Below are 18,793 nucleotides of genomic sequence, written 5' to 3' on the forward strand. Positions count from 1 at the left end.
GGCGATGGATGTGACTGAACCATGGCAGATGCTCCTTTTTAAAGGCGCTTCTCCGCTGCAAACAAGTATGATTAACCAGGCATCTATCTGCAAATGGTGTCATCTTGCCCCCGCCACGACGGTTAGACAAACAAGACAAATCAAAGATGTCACAAATGAAACGAGTCAACTCAACCTGACTTTTTGCCTTTGGAACTTCTCGTGAGTTTTTTTTCTCCCTCTCATTTAAACACAATTTATTACGTTTGATTTCAGTTTGTATTTATTATTACACAATCCAAGACATTATAACAGCAATGCTGAAGTCATGTTGATGAGATATTACAGTGAGCTAACGAAATGTGTATTATTGTGATTGTATTTTTACAGTAGTGTAAAAGTGTACAGTATCGGAATATTAGCCACACCTCTAATTAACTATAAACTAAAACCCCAATAATAAATAGGATCACATCAAATTTTCTCACCTACACCTTAAAAATATACTTCTAGAAAGCAAAGTGTAATTATAAACGCTGGTGAGGAATAAGCAAACAACTGTGGCAGCCATGTTTCACTATTGGGATAAAATGTCAATACAACCTGACCTCAAATGTTGTCACAAACGCCGCCATGACCTGTAAACTTTGCAGTGCCAACAATCCAAGATGACTTTAATGCTAAAGAAGATAACTTTACCTAATGCCGCATTACGACAAACATCATAATACTGTTTCATGTTATGCCAGCAGGGGCGTGATCCTATGACACATATTGCCACAAATGAAAAATATAGCGAATAACATTGTGTAACCTTTCCAACTGCTTTTTAGTCTTGCAATTTCTATATGATTAAATTCATGAATATCGTGTTAGTCATGTTGATGTTATTAATTCCTGCGGAAGGACCACCTTTGTACTTTAGACCTTTCGTTACAAAACTTTTTTCGTGGCCATGCATATCCTTTTTATTTGTGTGTGCATGTTTTTCACACTTAAATATTTCATTTCATTCCTTTTTTATGTCATTTGTTCATTTATCTGAAATGAGAAAATTGAAAATGAGTTTATAATAAATCGAGTTTAGAAAGGACTCCAATGACGACGTACTTTTATCAGGAAAATACTCTGTGGTCTGACGAGACAAAAGTTTGTGTGTCCATGTTTTTCACACTTAAATTTTTCATTTCATTCATTTTTTTATGTCATTTGTTCATTTATCTGAAATGAGAAAATTGAAAATGAGTTTATAATAAATCTAGTTTAGAAAGGACTCCGATGACAACGTACTTTTATCAGGAAAATACTCTGTGGTCTGACGAGACAAAAGTTGAACTTTTTGGAAGGTGTGTGTCTATTACTACTTCAGGACCTGAAAGACTTGCTGTGAGAAATTGAAGAATGAATTCTGCTGTCTACCAAAAAAGCCTGAAGAACATTGTCTGTTGGTGATCTCAATCTGAAACGAACTTGGGATCTGCGGGAAGACAATTATCCTCTGAATGGCTGAAGAAAAACAAAACGAAGACTTTGGAGTGGTCTAGTCAAAAAGTCCTGACCTGAATCCTATTGATATGCGATGGCATGATTTTAAACGGGTGTTTCATGCCTGAAAACCCTCCAGTGTCGCTAAATTACAGCAATGATGTGTGGAGCAAATTCCGCTGCAGATCTGTGAGGGTGGCCCAACTATTGATGAGGTTTAGGGGGGGCAATCCCTTTTTCACACAGGGCAATGTAGATTTTGATCCCCAAAAAAATCATAAAAAAAGCTACATTTTGTGTTTGCTTGTGTTGTCTTCTTTAACTAGAATTTAAATGTGTTTGATGATGAGGAAGAAGAAAAAAACCTCAGGATGGGGCAAACACTTTTTCACACACATTTTTTTTCTCTTAATACCCATTGTTAAAAACAACAACATTGTTCATATGGTTACAAATTACAGCACACCTCAATAAAAGTTTGTTTATGGCTTTTCTCATAGTTTTATTTTTGACAGCATTTTTTCGAACACATCTGAAAGTGTTTACTTATTGCATTTTAAACTTCTGTTTATGTTTCTTTCTTGATTATTATGTTTAGTTTTGTATCTACAGTACATGTTCGAAATAAAGACAGTCAAAATTATTCATCTGGGACTGGCAATAAACAGCTTGAGCAAGCACTTGGCCTCTTTTTTTTTTTTTTTAAAGAACTGTTTACTATGTGACAAACTACAGCGAGTTTGGATATTTGCTGCCTGCCATCACCTGGCACTCAAACTATGTTTTTGTTTTTTAAACAATCTTTTGATTGCTGGTCTTTGGCGTACAATAAAACTTAGAATTGTTTGCATTCATAGTTTTAACTGTAAATACACCACCCCCAAATTCATAACAACATCAAACAAATTTTACAATTTTACCTTTTCAAAGAAACGACTTACAATTGGCATGATTTGATTAAGGGGAGGGGGGGAAATGCATTAGTGGAAGAAACAAACTCTTGAACATTAGTTGGCCTTTGGCGCCGTCTTGTGGCTTTTTAGGGCACTATAAGGGCACAACTTATATTTCATTCTAAACAGTTGTATTGAGAGCTCCTTTTATCGAAAGGTGAAGGTAGAAGTAGAGGCCTAAAGACGGTGGCTTGGATATGGATCGTAAGATTGTATTTTCTTTTAAGAAGGTAAACAGATACAAAGACATTCTGAAAAAGAGAGCAATTCCGACCATCCGGGCACGGACTTTTCTTTTTGTGAGTGTGCAAAATTGATTGTACAGTATTGTTTTGCCTGTGACTACACTGACTAGCATATAAACCAGGCAGATTGTTATAGTACTCAAACTACATTTCATCACATTTTAAAACTAAATAATCTTCACAAATCAAATGATAACGATTCAAAATCCAATGCTTTTTCAATGGGCGGAGTTAAGAGTTTCCTTCCACCGAGTTGGCCGCCATTTTGACTAGTGACGTAAACTCGTATTATGACAACCTCCGAACCTACGACCAAAAGTCACTTCTTTAAGGACACTAGCCACTGAACAAAGGATGTTTTTGTTGTTTATGTAAATTTAACTCACATATTGGCATTTTAGAATTTTGTGCACCCACTATGTCTACTTCATGGCCACACATTAGCGTTTTGTGTCGGCCACAAAAACAAAACAAAAAACAATGTCATGTACGGAGCTCCATAGCGTAGAGGTTAGTGGATTTACTCTCTTTAAATGTTTTTTTTCTTGTCAATGATCTTCAGTACAGCAATTTAAAAAAAAATCAATACTGTACATCATAATCATCAGTGTCAGAACACTCCTGATTTTGCCACAAAGTTAAAACACAATGACACTGAAGCACAAGTCTCAAGATAATTTACAAGTCTCAAGATAATTTAATGTCAAATGGTTCACAAAAAATTCATTAAAAAAAAATCTGTAAAAAAAACACTGTAATGATAATAACGTTGCAGGGTGTTCACCCAGGTCGGTTCAAGCACTAATTCCAATTCCAATTCTAGTCTCGTTTCATAATTGCTTTTGTCCCTGTGTCCTCATGTTATGACGACATGCTGCCAAGACATCTGTGAATGCAAGTTCCTGGTTAAACGGCGGCCAGATATTTTTACAAGGAAAGGAAAATAAAAAGAAGCACAAAAACAAATGCATTCAAGTTAAAAAAAAATGATATTGCATAATTCTTGACAAACTTAATTCAATTCCACTTTAAAATTGCCGTCACATTTGTCAACCACTTAAGGTTGCTTTACAGCGTTGGCCAGCTGCTATCAATAATCGCATTTCATAGAGTTCATACTGTAGTATTGACGTCTCTACTTGGAGTCCAATTAGTCCAACAGTGAAGATCTGTTAAGGGCAAATGCTGCTCAGCCGCCAACGCCGTGATGTCACGAGCTGCCGCCGTCGTTTCATCCCTGCAACGTCTCCTGAACAGGACTGCCGACCGTTTCCACGTTTGTCAGCGAGTTTCCTGCTGAGGTTTTGACATCCTGCGTGGCCAGAAATTGCAATGGAAAGCGTGACCAGATATTTCCCTAACTGGTTCTTACCTCGTTAGGTGGAGTCCGTGGGACTTCGGGTGTCGTCCTCCCTCTGGTGTCGTCGTCTTTTCGAGGCGAGTCGCGCTCGTTGGCTTTTGTTTTTGTTTTGTCGTCAAGCTGCGACACCAAAACGTTGGCGTCTCTTTCCTCTTCCTCTGCGTGGTCGTCAGAGTCCGAGTCCGCGTCCGAGTCCGCTTGAGGGTCAGCCTCATCCCCCTGCCCCGCCTCCACACGTCGCCCACGCCGTTTCCCGTCTAGCTCGTGCTGCATGTGGGAAAAGGCGGCGGTGCGTATGGTTTCCACAAACATCCTAGCTGCCGCTTCATTGGCTTTGTTGGGCCGGGACCGGCAGAAGTGATTCCCGTGCGGTTGTGCATCGTCTTCGTTGCGTCGTGGACGAGGCCGCGGCGCGTCCCCTCCTTCCATGTGACCGCGGTCCTCGATTTCTTGGAGACGAGGCTGCTCCGGCGGTGGAAGGGTCGGATCTCTTCTGTGGCTGCGTAGAGGCGCGGTGATGCCGTACTGGAAAACCGCCTGCACGCTTCCATACATGAAGACCTGAAAAGGACAATACATTTGTCTTCACGTGATTTCTTTTGAGTCCCTCAGACGGCAACAATTCAAGTGTCTTTACCACAATGGCAAGCACGATAATGAGGAGGACGGGGATCTGGAGGGTGATGGGGAGATCTTTGAGGAGCGCTCGGAGAAACTCGCTGATTCCCAGGCCGACGTGCTTCAGCGGCTCTGTGATGAGGGTCGTGATTGTAACGGAGATCGCCTTAACAAATGGAGAAAAAAATTTATCGGGCACAGTCACATGACTGAAAAAGTCATTTCTTTTTTTGAATGCTCTTATTCATTCTGTAATTATAATGTAATAACACCTGAAAGTGTAATAGAAATTTGCACTTAACTCGATCAAAAAATGTAATAAAACCCACTAATGTAATAATTTCACCAACAATGTCATAACAAATCTAACTGATATTGTAATTATATTTTACAGATAATGTAATACATTAGTTATTACATTATATATATTTTTTCAAAACTGATCATATAAAACTTGATCATGTAATATATATTTTCATTTTCAGTCCAAAGATCTACATTTTGTGTTTTCAGAATCTAAGACTTTTATTTATATTCAAAGCAAAAATTGCAGTGTTAAAACTTTGGTGTTAAATGTTTCAGAGTTGATTTCAATCCCCAAAGTGTATTTTTAACACTGTCTGATTTAACCAAAGTAAGCTCCAAGCACTTGATTAGAACTGCTCTGCCAGCAAGATTTCTGGATATGATGTAAAAATTTAATAACTGAGCTATTACATTATCGGTGAAAATACTATTACAGTATCAGTCAGGATTTTTTTATTGCATTATTGGTGGAATCAATACATTGTTGGGTTTCATAAAATGTTTGATTGAGATAGGTGCAAATGTTATTACATTGTCAGAAAATTATTAAATTGTAGAGTGCTCTACAGCACTTGCCCCCGTTAGGGTTGGGCTGGAGCCAAATGACACATTAAAGTGGAATTATATCAAGTTTTGCCTCGTGCATGTGTATAAATAACGGCAGAACAATTAAAAAAATATACTTTAATTACATAATTTTTCTTCGATATGGAAATTTTATATGGGATTATTTTTTCAAGGTCCTTTAACTCCATGTTTTTGTTTTTACAATAACAAACAATACCAGATTTACTATAAATCATCAACAAGCGGCACAAAACAAAATGGCAGCATGATGTCAAATTTGGGTGCCGTTTTGATTCCTATCGAATGTTACGATGCAGCGTGTACCTTGGTGGGAGGTACGAGCAGAACGGGGTTGATCATCAGGACTTCATAATATCTTTTGCAGGGGTCATCCTGCAGAGTCCACGTGCTTCGGAACCACTCTGCAGAAATGCAAATGAAGGTCAGGTGCGTCATCATCACATCAGTAGTTAGCACAATTGTGTTGCCTGTTGTGTAGCTGTGAATAATAATAGCAACAACAATAATAATAATTATTATATTATACTGCCATTGACGGCTATAGACGTCAAAAATTCATTTAAACTATTTCTATTCGTTAAACATTTTTTCCCACTTTTGTTAACAAGAGTAGGAAAACCTATAATTTATTTCTTGTACATTTAGAACAGATGTAAAATGTGTGATTAATTGTGAGTTAACTGCTGAAGTCATGCGATTAATTATGATTACAAATTTTATTCGCCTGACGCCCCAAATTTTTAATAATGTTTTCTTCTTCTTTTTTTTAATTCATTCATTGCCATTGACGGCTATAGACGTCAAAAATTCATTTGAACTATTTCTATTAGTTTTTTTTTTTTTTTAAATCCCCACTTTTGTTAACAAGAGTATGAAAACCTATAAAAAAAATTATTGAACATTTGGAACAGATATAGAATTTGTGATTAATCGTGAGTTAACTAGTGAAGTCATGCGATTAATTACGATTACAAATGTTAATCGCCTATCGCTCTTAATTTTTAATAAAAAAAAAAAATTATGAATGAATGGTAGTGAATGAGTTAATAATAATAATAATAATAATAATAATAAATAATTCATTTAATTTATAGGTGAAAAGTAGAATTGGCACTGGCGTAAGTAGAACTGGTGCTGCGGGATGAGCCACTGTAGCAAATAATTCTAATTTCAAAACATGCTTCCATAATAAATAATAAATGGGTAATAATTAATTTAAAAAAGAAGTTATTCAAAAGGTAATCTCAACATACCTTTCAAACTATCCCGCCAGTCAATCATCTTCACTCCAGTGCATTTGTCGTTGAAGCTGTCCATCTTCACAATGTTTCTTTGGTGCTCAGCAAAAGCAGTCTGACGAAAGAAATATTTGTCAACTCAAGTGTCTAAAATGAGGACTATTTCTCAACACGCGGCCAGACAGAATTCAAAGATCACCTGATAGAGGTATAACCAGTTCCAGACAATACTGACGAAGAAGCTGATGACAAACAGCCGTTTGAACTGCACTAGCCAGGAGATGCTGGACCACAGCTGAGTGCAGATGATCACCATGAAGACCAAAATGCACAGCGCCAACTAGCGGATGACAAGGGGAGAACATATTCAAGAAAATACTTTACAAATGTTGCCAACAGTTTGCACGGAAGTGTATGGATCGCTTCGGATTGCCCCGTTACATAACAATGTGGTAAAAAATAAAAATAGTGATACATTTTCCCAATTTTATACCTTCAAAAGCATGTCCAGCTCCACTCCAAAGGTGTCTTCAAAGCGCCACCTCCAGGCGTCGTAGTCGTGTGGCCGAAGGTCCACCAGTACCTGACTGATGGCGTTGTCCAGTGCGCCTGTTCGACAGCCGTCTTCGCCATCCAGAAAGGTTTGAATCTCCGCCACGGCTTGTCGAGACAGTCGGATCGAGGCGTCATAGTCCACAGAGTCTATGGGCTAAGTGTGTAAGGAGAAAATCAAGATGGGTCAAAAAAAACGTTGTCTTGTCGAAAACATCTAGATGATGATATTTAAACGCTAAGGTAACGCCCTTAAAGGATGAGCACAGTCGCTGAGGCTCTTTAGTCGCTCCGGTTACATACATTTTCATTCACGAGCTGCTATCGGTCACAACTTCACACCTTGTCAATTGTCCATCCATCTGAGATGGCTGTCATCATCAAAGGCACACTACAGAGACACTCACAATAAAGTGACTATTTTTTCTCGGGGCACTTCAAAGCATGCTGGGAAGTGGAGTTTGCATGTTTTTCATTTTCGAAATACTCAAGCTTTTATATATATATATTATAATATATATAAAATATATATATATAATATATATAATATATATAAAATATATATATATAATATATATAATATATATAAAATATATATATATAATATAATATATATATATATATATAATATATATATATATATAATATATATAATATATATATATAATATAATATATATATAATATATATATAATATATATATATATATAATATATATATATAATATATATATAATATATATATATATATATATATATATATATTGCCCTAATGCCAGTGATCTGGAACGTACCACTTCAACTCTTCGTACGTCCTTCAGAATTCTGCTCAGGAATCTTTTAAAAACAGGATTGCATGTGGTTTGCTGTGAGATCTGCGTCATACTCTTCTTTTGGGCTTCAACCTGAAGAAAAGCAAAGTGCAACATTTGAGATAGATGGCACATTATGCAGTATGTTCTGTGTCTTTTAAAATCAAAGTAGTAGCAGTTAAAATGTAAACGATAAAATTCATTATTCAATGTCTTAACAAAGCAGTGCAGGATTTAACAGCGTGTTTAATTTCACACTTGATGGATCGTCAGGAAATCAAATATCATTAAAATACAATAGGCGCTAGGGCTGGGCAACAAATCGAATGAATTCGATTAATCGTCATTCTGAAAATCGAATGCTAAATGAAACCGAATTTTGTCTTTTGGATTATTAAATGGTGTTTAATTATTATAATTATTATTGATGTTAATAACAATTATTTATTTATTTTAATAAATGAAACCTTTAAATAAATGTTTGTTGGATGTATTAGATTAAAATCGTAATCGGTCTGAATGACTGAAAAATAATAATAGTCGGGATTGAATTTTTGGGCCATATCACGCAGCCATAATAGGAGCATATCATTACACTGACACCTTACTTTTATTTTCACAATGTAGGAAGATGCTCGAATAAAAACAGTGGTTCTCTACTTACAATTCAAATACCACCCCCCCCCCCCCCCACACACACACACACACAAAGATTCCTTCAAATGTTGTGTTAATATTTTGAAAACGTGTGGTCGGTCAATTGTGACTTTGTTAACAAAGAATATTTTTTTATTCACATGTTTTCTACAGTCACAATTTTAAAAAGGACAAATAATTCATTGTCGTGTACCTTCTGGATTTGAGATCACAACACAATGTACCGCGTTATTTATGATAGTTTGAAACCACTCACCTGAGTCTGTAACTCAGACAACTGTTGGTTGCAGACCGTCAGCTCAGCTTGGCCACAGTCGACGTTCTCTCTACGTGAGCTTGGGACATTTAAATCTCTTGTTGGCTTCTACAAAGAATAAAGAATAAATTGATTATCAACAATAACTGCACCATGTTTCATTTGCATTTATAGTGATAAAGGTAGCTATTATTTAATCTGATCAGTATATTAAATGCCTTTCAACCTCGATGGGCTTCCTCATGGTTTTCGTACTAGCGTCGTAGTTGAGCAAGTCATATGGGTCAATCCAGTCGTCGTCCAGCTCCTGAGCGGAGACCAGCGTCAGGTAGCCGAACAGGACGACGAGGAGCATCTTGACGACACTCCCACCTCACGTCGACCCTCCAAATCCAGTGAAATTCAGATAACCGCGACTATTATTCAGCTAAACGTACCGAAGTGCAGGGGAATTCTGTTGACAATTGTCGCGTCTTTAAAACGTCATACGCCAGGGCACCGCCCCTCACCGCGGCGAAGTGAAGCCGCCGGCGGCCATCTTACGTTGCCACCAGCTAAGAGCGCTTAACTTAAATACCTTGATTTCTCCGTGACTTTATCGCGTTGTTTTCTGTCTCTGCGGCGAAAATGGCAGTGTGGCGCTTCACTGTACCAATAAGTCTGATGTTGTCAGAACCATGACATGATAAAGCTAACCTCTGTCACTGTAGTTCTCTGCAATAATCTATTAAATTGTCTTACCTACATTTTAAATTGCAGCTTTCTGCATTTTTAACTACTTGTGACTGTTTTAGACGGGTATTATTTTTCATTTTACTTGCTTTTGTTTTCTTGTTGTCACTATAAATAAGGGAAACCTCCCACGATTTAAACCACAGGTCACTAGATTTAATGGATTTTGAACCGAGGACCCTCTGTAGCTCATTTGGCCGTTTGTAACTTCAAACTGTCACAAGTTCCACGTACTACGTGGCATCAAACGCTCATCAAATGTCACACAAAGGTCAGCACCCCAAAATCACATGAGAACAAATTTATTGCAAAAATGTGTGTATCTTATTTACAAAAATGAATGACTACATTTCTCAACGACAGACCTTTCCAACTTTATGCAATTAAGAGTTCAGACAAACCACTTTTTTTTTTGTTCTCAGAAAGACAAACATAATATAAATTTGTAGTACATCAAAAGCACTCAAGTTCTCCAGAAGAAAATGGTTGCATTTGACTAAGGCTCTTTCAATTAAATTGAAAACAAACTGTTTATGGACCCATTTCTCAATCAGGTTCCTTTTCGCCCTTTACCAGTCTTTGCTCCCCTTTTGCCACCTTTTGCCTGCCTCCCTTTTCCTTTTCCTTTGCCGCCCTTTGCTTTTTGTTCTTTCCTTTCCATCCCACGCGCGTCTTTCTTCATACGACCGTCCACCACTCTGAAGACGCCTTTGACGCCAGCAGGCCGCCTCACTTTCTTCCCGGCTCCTTTTTTAGCAACGACATAGGTCACTTCTCGCTTTTCTTTTCCCACGCCGGCCTTCCTGTAGATACTGATAGAATTGATAACAATGAGAAGACCATTAGTCAAATGAGCATTTTGCATTTTGGCTTTGTGGTGAGAAGTCCAACCTCTTTAGCTGAGCCATCTTTTCCCTCTCAGAAATGTCCACTGTGTTTACAACTGCCTCTGCTTTCTTTTTAGCCTGCTCCATCTTTTTCAGCATCTAGTGAGAAACCAACAAATATAAAAAAAATTCCCCCACAAGCTAGAACCCAAAAATATGTAAAATACCTACCCTCCTCTTCTTCCTGGCCTTAGCTTCAGCGACTTTCTTAATTGGCCGGGCATTGATCTCCTTCCACTTCTGTTTATACTCCTCCACCATTTCCTTGGTGACCGGCACTTGCTTCTTCCTGTGTTTGACCTCGTCGCTCAGGAACCACTCGGGTACTTCCCAAGGCTCGTCAGATGATGCAAACCTGCAAAAGAATGACGTTTTTTGCTCTCCTTTCCCAAATGTTTGGCTCCTGGCTCCGTTTCTATTATGCTGCTGATTGTCAGAGTAAAAGTTTTGTGGTTCTTTGATTACAGTCATGTCTTTGTCATCAGTTGTAAATTTGTGTCTTTAGTTAAAAAGACAAGGGGCATTTATTATATGCTTGCTACATTTAATTTACTTAAATGCATTAAGTATTAGGCAGGATGCTATATATAATGCTTGGTCCCTATTTTGTCATTTTTAAGTACCAGTATATGAGATCAAATGTGTATGTGTGTTTGGGACTACAGCTCCACACGCACTTATGGAAGGAGTTGTCCACAAAGTCTCTGGCTTTCTTCTTAGATGTGGCGATCTGGCAGCCAATGGCGAGGCCTTCAGCATCCAGGATGCGGGCTTTCTTACCTTAGCGGGCAGAACACAATGATACGTCTACTTCCAACAGCAAACTGATTGATCACAATCTGATTGGTTCGCACATGTTTTTTTGTTTACATATATTTTTTTTTAAATACTCACTGATGCGTTCCACCGGAACGACCTGAAAGTCGTCATTGTCATCATCACCCAGACTTGTCCCAGTGCCACCATTGGCCTGCTTCAACTTGGTAATGAATCTAGAAGAAGCAGCAGACTTGTTATTGGTTTGTTTATTATACTCTCCTCCAGCACTCGTTTCCAATTTTTACTTCCTGGTGAAATTTACTGAAAACCTTTTGATGATTTCCCCGGGAAAAACTTCCACGTCTTTGAAACCCTAGCCCGGCTTAAATAAAGTTGAAATAAATTTAATTACTTTTCATCATCGCTGTCATCTGAGTCGTCCTCACTGTCTTTCACGGCTTCCTTTGAAGGCTCCGCCTCTTCCTTTACAGGTGGAGCAGCCTCCTCGTTTTTCTCTACTTCTTTGGCTTTCCTCTTTTTGCCTTTTCCTACAAAAACTAAAATAAAAACATTTATTCCAACACCAGATTATAGTCAAATGTCAGAAACTCTGAGTAAATTTTTTTTTTCAAAAAAAAGGTTCTGATTAAAACATTATTGAGCACTTTTGATACATTTTCATTTTACATAATTACAAAATGTTATGGGTTTTCTTCTTCTTCAATGTTTCATTCATGAACCTAACTAAAATTATAACCAAGTTCATAACAAATTTCAAGTTATTGTCAGAATTAAGAAAGCCAACTGTAAAGATCACTTTGCTCAAACTGAAGAGGTTTCATTCATTAAATATGACCATAATATTTGAAATTTACTACATTTTGCCACAATGTGTGTAATTTTTCAAACACCCGACCGACCCCGCAAAAAAAAAATTTGGGGGGGTGTTTTTTTCCCCCAGGTCACAAAAAACACCGGCATTGTTTATTTGCTTCCGTGGAATTTTTAAGACCTCTTACTGAGCAGATTTAAGACATGCATAACATTTTTAATCAAACACCTTAAGTTTGGAAAAATATAATTTTAGGACTTGAAATTGATTCACTGTTACCAGCGTTACAAAATGTACATAGTCTGCATGTGTCTACCTCAGTACAAAATAGTGTTTTGTTGACGTAGTGTAAAATCTGAATCAACAAGGACAAAAAATATATTTTTTTGATTGCAGCAGGAAAATAATTTAATAGCTCTATTAATTCATATCAATAAAATTAACGATAATAAAAACTCAGAAAATCATCCATGTTTGGATATAGAATATGCTAGTTACAATTGAAAGCACTTTATCCAAAACATAAGCACTTTCCAAACATTTCAAATGCTGAACAAACATCAAGCATTTAATTTCAACAGCACTTTTTTCTTTCTTAAAACAAGCTCGTCGAGGTTTACCTGGTAGCTGGTTTTGGAGCAACTGTGTCTGTCTGAGTTCACTCTCCGCATCTCCTTCCAGCTCAATCTCAGAAAATATGCCCTATAAAACCAAACATTTCACATAAAAAAATATCTCATCTACAGGTTGGAAAGAAAAGGTCATTTCAAGGATTGTGTTGTGGGAGAAAAGCATGGAGAAACCTTGCTGAACCACAAGTCAGTTTCACGCTCTCTCTTCTCATCTTTTCCTTCAAGTTCCACCAATAAGCCACCATCCTCCTCTTCGTCATCATCCGCCTTCTTTTCCTCAGTGAATGTCACTCTGAAGATAAGCAGACTATGCATTAGGTCGCATTTTTATCTTCATTTATTTGCGCATCCTAATGTACCCCAGGCAGAATTTGGACAATTCATTGCTGAAGCTCACTTTTTATTTTTCTTCTCCAGCTCCTTCTGTCTGTGTTCCACCTCCTCCAGCTCGTCCTTATCCAAGTCAGAGGCCAGGGACATGTTATCGGCTTGGTCTTCATCATCATCATCATCATCATCACCACCACCATCAGACAGGTGGAGGTCATCTTCGCCCTCCACTAGGGCGTCTGCTGCACGCATGTCCCCCTTGGAAAGATCAGCCAGCACCTGATAGGTGGGAGGAAAGAAGAATTGCAAAAATACACCTCAAATGAATCACACTCTTGTTAGTTTACACCGACCAGCTGCAACATTTGTAGTACTTGTAAAATATGATATCCATTGCAAGAGCGCCATCAAATAATTTTGATTTACAAAAGATAATGCTCAGTTATGGTCTACACTTGGTGCCAAAAGTTTTGATGTCAAGTCGGGTGATGCAAAATATCACAAGTGGTGGTGACCTCACCTCTTTCTTCTTGATAACGTTGAGAGAGAACAAGCAGACGTCGTCGTTGTCAGCAATGGAGACACCCGGCAAATCCATCTTGAGCTCCACCCTCTCCCTCTGCTTTCTGCGCTCTTTCAGCAGCTTCCTCTTCTTCCTGAGAGCACAAACACACACATTTTACAACAAAACACAATTCAATGCTTCCACCATGGGGGGAAATATGTTGTCATTACAGTCTTCCCCTACTTATTTGTGGAAATTTGCGATTTGGGCTAAAACTAAACTATCAATACTAAATTAGTTTCCGAGAAGCATTTGTAGAAATTTGCGTTCAAGCTTGGTCCCTATCACCAGCGAATAGCATAATAGCTTAGTCAGTCACCAACCTTTTTGAAACTGAAAACTACATTCTGGGTACTGATTAATTTCATTTTGATGCAAGCTTATGAAATAAATGTGATTTAACAAGGTAAGGAAAACATACGTTGCATATTAACATTCAATATTTTATTTTCCGAAATATCATCTTCATCTTTTTGCATCTATCGGTATTTACAAACTCCTTTTAGCTGTAAATTATTCCCAGATTTTCATTATTGGCGGCATGACTCCATCCCCATTCCGCGCAAATAGCAGGGGCTCACTCGACATCTTAGGATGAGAGCATTTAACCAGTAGCGTCGTACCTTTTGAGATCTGCCACCTCGCCTGCTTTCAGCTCAGCCAGTTTCTTCTCCATTTCTTCTTCTTCATCACACTCCTCCTTTTCCTCTTTCTTTTTCTTTGACTCACCGTCCGAATCGTCCCCTTCTTCATCAGAGCTTAGACTACAGAGGGAAGAGAGAGGATTGGCATTTAACGCACTTTGGCAGAGACGATGCTTCATTCCGTCAGCTTGTACCTGATCTCCTGGTCAAGCTTCTTGGCCGCCTCCTTCAATTTCTTAGCCATGCATCTCCTCAGCTTGGTCCTCCAGTTCAGCAACATGCTGGGTTCGAAGAACAGACAGAACAAATGTCAAATCACACGTAAAATGTCAATACTCTGCGAGTAGTAACCTTTAAGGTTGTTGTAAACGGCATCAGGAGACAGCGGTTTTACCGGAGTTCTTTGCGGCCCAAAACTTTAATGTCACGACAACACTCCTTGATCTCATCAGTGGTGGAGCTGTGAGCCTCCAGGTCTGGGTTGTCAAACTTGATCTGGAAGAAACAACAGAGTGAAATACGACAATCTTACAAAGAATGCTTAACGTTAATTTGCAGTCGATGCTAAAGATCAATCCTCACCTCACTGGCATTGCCCAAGAAGTCCACGGGGTTTTCAGCTTTGATGAAGGCCGTAACAGTGCAACTGTGGAAAAGTGTCAGGTCGCCATCAGTGTATCCCTCCGCCTGCGGCAAAAGAAGATCATCTGGGTCAGTAGAAGACCTCTACAAGCATTAGATCTATGGACCGAAGTTTGTTAGCATTAGGCTAAACATACTTCTAACAATGTGGTTGTTTTAAATAACATGTCTAAACATCAATCAAAGAGCTTGACAGCAAACTTCGACTAGGAGCAGCAATAACAGCTTGAGACCTCTTTTTTTTGTTGAAGAATTGTTCACTACCTAGCAAAATCCTGCTTGTTGTGAAGTAAGCTGAATTCACAAAATGTACAGTAGAAATGATGCACATTACACTTAAAACCCATTCTGTATAGACATTAGCGATGCACCGAATATTCGACCACCGAAAAATTTGGGCCAAAAATGGCAAACGTGCATTTTCGCCAATCAGCGGGAAAAAAATTCAAGCAGAAAGAGGATGTTGTGATGACGCAAGAAAAAATATTTTATTAAACGCTGCAAGCAAGTGTTTGTTTGAATTAAACACCAAACACGGGAGTGAGTGTCCGCCTTGCTGCTCGCTGGCGTTTGTGAGTCCCGGCAGCTTCATTGTGCACACGGGGAAGAAGAGTCGCTTGGTAAACTATGTAAAAAAAAGATAACGCTGCAGAGTACTGCACTACAGGTGAGCCACTCTTTCTCCTGCAGCACTTCCACTTGCATTCTGGTGCCCGTGCTAAATACTTTAGCTAATGTTAGCACTATTGCTATCAACAGTAGTAAACACTTACCACTATCTCCGGGTGAATCTGTACAGTACGCTGTATGTGACTTTGCAGCCGTTCCCAAAGCAGATTGCAAATGCGTCATCCGCACCGCACGGCACACATCCGTGCCGGCTGCTGCGAACTTCTGTATATTGACTATAAAGTGCAATTGCACCGCCAGAAAATGCTCAGTTGCTCACCCCTCGTTTGGTGTTTAATGTACCATTCGCCAACATGTCTCTGATGTCTGTGGTTTCAAATGCTTTGTTAAAATGCCCGCGCTAAATAGGCCTAAATATTTTAATTTTAATTAATTATAATAAATGCAATGATAATAAAAAATTGGCATGTTTTTTTACGGCGTTTCGATTTTTGGCCAAGCATTTCTCATTTTCGATTTCGGCCCAAAAAAATTCATTTCGGTGCATCCCTAATAGACATGCACTAATTCTTGTTGCCCTGAATCGTCCCACACATACTGTACCTTTGGCTTCTTTTCCGGAACCAGTTCTTTCACAGTTTTGACCTGCACCTCCACCTCTTTAAACGCATATTTGGGATCGAAGAACTTTGCGTCAATTTTGTCTGGTGCTAAGAAACCTGTTAATAAATTAACACAATAATTAGCTTACCCTTACAAATGAAGACATTATTCAGTTGCACCCAAATCTGCTACTGACCCTGGCAAACAACAAATATCTCAGCGGACTCATTCCTAGATGCTTGGGGCTTGGTGGCTTGAACCTTCTTGAAGAACTGCTGGAAGATCCAGAGCAGTGGTTGGTAGTCTTTGGAGCGGAACACCTTGGTGACAAAAGTGCCACCTTTTGCCAAGAACTCAGAGGCCAGCTTCAAGGCCATGAGGGTCAGGTGGGCTAGTAGTAAAAGAAATAAATAGCATTTGTGAGGTTGGTTGACGGTCAACATAATTTACACAAGTGAAAAATGACTAGGGACTAACTTTCGGTAATTAGATACAGTAACCCTACCAGTCGTAGCTTGAGGTCCAATAAATATGATACTGTTTTACTCTATGGAACTGAATTATTGTATATACAGTACAGTAGTTGAAGGTTTTCAAAAAAATAATGCAATATATTTCTGGTAATTAAATTTATGAAGGAGTTCAGTTACTAATTCAATTACTTTTTGTGAAAGTAACTGGTAACCATAACCGATAACTTTTATAAAATAATTTGCCCAACACTGCTGATTTAGCCAAGTGTCACATACCCTGCGAGAAAGCATCATGCTGCCAGTTGGCGCCTACATTAGGCGCGCCATCATTTAGCACAACGTCAACCTTCCAGGTCTGCAGCTCCTTTCTGAGGGCCTGTATGTAGAACATAAAATCATCAACTAATAGAAGATCAAATTATTGTAAAGTGTGTGTGTGTGTGTGTGTGTGTGTGTGGTGGTGGTGGTGGGGGGGGGGGGTGCATTTTGCTGATGAATTTGAGTTGATTGTTCAAGATGTTTTTTAACAATTTTTTTAAGAGGTTTCTGTCATCAAAAACTGACATGGATTGCTTGGAAGCATTATTTAAGGCCATATCATCCAGCAGTCACCGTTACACCATTCACGCAGGATTTACCTGTCTGCATTTCTCAGTGGTGATGTCTTCTTGAAGGGTCACTACACCAGGGATGGGCCTGATGGGTACCAGGTCAACACCTATAAAGGGCAAATGTTCACTTAATATATTTTTAATCTACTGAGTCAAATTTCATAGAAGTGCGCTCACCAATAACAAGGCTTGAAACGGGCATAAATTTGGACGACACTTGCAACCTGTAATGACAACCGTAATTCGGGCAAAATAAGTCAAAAATGTCATCACATCGTCATTTAAAAAATATACATATGTATTGGTTACTATTTACTGGCGTATTTATCCTTTTTTTTTTTTTAATAATTTGTATTTAGTCAGTGTTACCGTGCAGATGACAAACATCTTAAATCTTGAATCACATTTAAGAAAGATGATTTGAATTCATATGCGGACAGGTGACTAACCATCCTCCAGGAGCAGCGCACAGGTCAACCAACGCTCTGGCTTTCTGTAGAAACTGATATTTACGGTTAAGTTGGATGAGTTTGAATGACGAACGAGACCGATAACCTGAAAATGACACAACAATTAGGGATTAGGTAATACGACAAGCTGCAATCATGGTCGCTAGCTAGCATGGCTACAGTGCTACACCTAAAAATAAATGAACGGAAAATTTCTGTAAGATCGTTTCGCTACCTGTTTCTTTGGCTAAATGGTAGAATTTATCTTTCCTTGTCTTTCCAACTTTGAGTTTCTTCCCCATAGTTGTGTTGGTAGCAGCTTTACGTTTGAATTCAACACAATTAGACTTACACTTCCACGGAAGAAAAAATCACTATCATAAAATGAAAACAACACGTGTGAGAGATGATGCGCATACATTTTACGTCACGTACTTCGTCTTCTTCGTCTGCTGTTGATTACCCGCATTGAGGCACAATAGCATCACTCACTGGCTGCGCCTACTCACTGCGTCAATACTTTCAGTACATAATAACTCCAACTTCGCTCTTTTTTTCCTTTTACGGGAATAAACAGAGGTGGCAAATGGCAAAAGTACTCATATTTTGTACTTAAGTAGAAGTACAGATATTTGTGTAAAGAAGACGCCTGTAAAAGTAGTAATAATGAATTTTACTGAGAATTTTCTTATTCTTTTGTAAACACCAGAAGCCTGTGTTTTTTTTGGGGGGGGGGGGGCAGGCACAAGACAGAAAGCATTCACCACAATTCTCTTTAATAGGGCCATCATGAATCATGAGAATATCTTGCATCTCTGATTTGGTTGTGTTGTCGTGGTTAATGATCGCTTGTAACAAGTCTACTTAAATACATATATCTGTTTTAAATTGTAGGGGCTAAAAGTAAAAAGTTATCAGAAAAATAAATGCTCAAGCCAAGTACAGATTCCTCCCAT

General features: G+C 38.5%; 2 protein-coding genes across 2 annotated transcripts; both read right to left on the reverse strand.

Moving 5' to 3' along the window:
* Nucleotides 1-3,335: 3,335 nt before the first annotated feature.
* clcc1 (chloride channel CLIC-like 1) lies at nucleotides 3,336-9,516 on the reverse strand. Its single transcript, XM_086088267.1, has 10 exons — nucleotides 9,275-9,516; nucleotides 9,049-9,156; nucleotides 8,118-8,228; nucleotides 7,266-7,481; nucleotides 6,972-7,112; nucleotides 6,788-6,887; nucleotides 5,838-5,935; nucleotides 4,660-4,806; nucleotides 4,035-4,583; nucleotides 3,336-3,974 (listed from the first exon to the last, which is right to left on the reverse strand). Exons 1-10 carry the CDS (start codon nucleotides 9,401-9,403, stop codon nucleotides 3,894-3,896), a joined length of 1,680 nt encoding a protein of 559 aa, XP_085944393.1. The 5' UTR covers nucleotides 9,404-9,516; the 3' UTR covers nucleotides 3,336-3,893.
* A 550-nt stretch (nucleotides 9,517-10,066) lies between these two features.
* Nucleotides 10,067-18,253, reverse strand: ftsj3 (FtsJ RNA 2'-O-methyltransferase 3). Its single transcript, XM_086090196.1, has 21 exons — nucleotides 18,073-18,253; nucleotides 17,838-17,943; nucleotides 17,566-17,612; nucleotides 17,416-17,495; nucleotides 17,054-17,153; nucleotides 16,501-16,695; nucleotides 16,305-16,420; nucleotides 15,012-15,116; nucleotides 14,824-14,924; nucleotides 14,624-14,710; nucleotides 14,409-14,549; nucleotides 13,741-13,876; nucleotides 13,288-13,499; nucleotides 13,062-13,182; nucleotides 12,879-12,960; nucleotides 11,839-11,983; nucleotides 11,562-11,659; nucleotides 11,345-11,447; nucleotides 10,839-11,022; nucleotides 10,672-10,766; nucleotides 10,067-10,592 (listed from the first exon to the last, which is right to left on the reverse strand). Exons 1-21 carry the CDS (start codon nucleotides 18,137-18,139, stop codon nucleotides 10,331-10,333), a joined length of 2,583 nt encoding a protein of 860 aa, XP_085946322.1. The 5' UTR covers nucleotides 18,140-18,253; the 3' UTR covers nucleotides 10,067-10,330.
* Nucleotides 18,254-18,793: the final 540 nt, after the last annotated feature.

This window comes from Leptonotus elevatus, chromosome 11 (genome assembly GCF_054856555.1).
Source record: "Leptonotus elevatus isolate MCC_2025b chromosome 11, RoL_Lele_1.0, whole genome shotgun sequence".
NCBI lineage: Eukaryota > Metazoa > Chordata > Actinopteri > Syngnathiformes > Syngnathidae > Leptonotus > Leptonotus elevatus.